Source organism: Thermobia domestica, chromosome 7 (genome assembly GCF_964235325.1).
Source record: "Thermobia domestica chromosome 7, izTheDome1.hap1.1, whole genome shotgun sequence".
NCBI lineage: Eukaryota > Metazoa > Arthropoda > Insecta > Zygentoma > Lepismatidae > Thermobia > Thermobia domestica.
This window is the reverse complement of record NC_137460.1, coordinates 46249915-46251667: the sequence shown is the minus strand read 5'-3', so window position 1 is coordinate 46251667 and position 1753 is coordinate 46249915. Positions and strand designations below refer to the sequence as shown.

The 1753-nt window shown below is 35.8% G+C and overlaps 1 protein-coding gene across 1 annotated transcript; it reads left to right on the top strand.

Annotated features, from left to right (window-relative positions):
* The first annotated feature begins 302 nt into the window (after positions 1 to 302).
* LOC145689166 (glutamate receptor U1-like) lies at positions 303 to 1376 on the top strand. The gene has a single exon (XM_081763297.1). The coding sequence runs from the start codon at positions 303 to 305 to the stop codon at positions 1374 to 1376; it is 1074 nt and encodes a 357-aa protein (XP_081619423.1).
* Positions 1377 to 1753: the final 377 nt, after the last annotated feature.

The window sequence follows — 1753 nt, the reverse complement described above, 5'->3', positions numbered from 1 at the left end:
TAATTATTATCCACAGCAATATGAAGGAATTTTATGAGGTTTTCCTTAGCGTAACCAGAAGCACGTTCTAGTCTTCTGGATCAAGAATCTTAACTCTATTAGCAGATATCCAAGAAGATGACATACTTAATGTGTTTAATTTTATTCTAAAATTTAAACCAAGATTGAATCTAGTTGGTATAATGTTTAAAAATAAGTTAGAGTTATACTCTTATTCGCTGTATTCTCGTTCTACTTGTGGGTATGTAACTGACTTGGTTACACTGGGAGAATGTACGAAAACCCGAAACTTTAAAGAGAATATGGAATTGGAACCAGAATTTACTAACTTAAACAAGTGCCCATTGCGTTTGAGTACTTTTGATTTTCTTCCTTACACGCAAATAAATAATGAAAGTACAAAAGAATTAGGAGGCTTTGAGGGTAAAATAGTAACATCTCTATCAAGGAAAATGAACTTTACTGTTGTAGCAAAACCACCTAAGGATGGTATGAAATGGGGTTTTACCTATGACAATGGTACCACATGTGGTGTGTTAGGTGACGTGGCTTATAGTAGAGCTGATATTGGAGTAGCAGGGCTTGCCATCACACGTGATAGACTTTTAGTAACTGATCCTATATTGACATTTATTTCTAATCAATTTGTGTGGATTGTACCCAAAGCACTGCGAAAAGCTCAGTGGCTTAGCATTATATTGCCCTTTACTATAACTTGTTGGATCATTATTACGACTCTTCAGTTTTCACACATGGTATTACTTCATCAAATTCAGAAGGTATTCTTAAAGCAGACGCAAGTATTTAGTCACAATTGGGCCCTGAATTCCGTGTCCACTCTCCTCGGAATATTGATACCACATCAACCTCACAATTGGTTCCTGAGGAATGTGTTCATAATGTGGGTATTCTATTCTCTAATTATATCCACTGCATACCAAAGCTCATTGGTTAGTTTTCTCACGTCTCCTTCTTATCAACGAGACATAAAAACAATGAAGGAACTTGTAGAATCTGGGCTTAAACTCATTTGCTACAGTGCCCTTAGACCATTTTTCTCTGACAGTGAAGATCGAGTTTCTAAATTCATCTACAAAAACTTAAACACAGATATGTCCTTAGTTGATGCGATTAATCAAACCAGCATTACGAGACATTATGCAATTATAAAAGATGCAGTAACGTCCCAGTATCTCATCAACAGACAATTTACCACTACAGAGGGTGAAAAAATGCTTCATATTGTGGATGAAGTCATTGTTAATTTTTATATTGTGTTTCTATTAGAAAAATCGTCCCTTTTTCAAAAATCCATGTCTGATGTATTAATCCGACTGTTTGAGTCAGGGTTGACTTTCAATTATGCTCCGTCCTGATAGTCAGTGAGTGTCGTCATTATTAACCCACATGCTACATACGATCCTGACGTCACAAAGCTAGATATTACCTCCGTATATACTTGTTACTGCAGATGACGTCACACGAATGACGTCATTGCACTTATGCAGACAGTACGTATAATACATACTTTTTCAGCTATACGTTTGCTGCAGGATGTTATATACGGTTGTACGTTAAGTCCAGAAACTACAGGAATTACGAATGTAACCTACGTTTTTAAGTATGCCACCTACATTTTTTTTTCTCAGTGTAGGACCTGAATTCAGACTTTCAACAATTCTTCCGCCCTTTGTTTTCAAGATACAAGATTGAAATTTTGCACACGTATTATATACATAATAACGTATTCTCT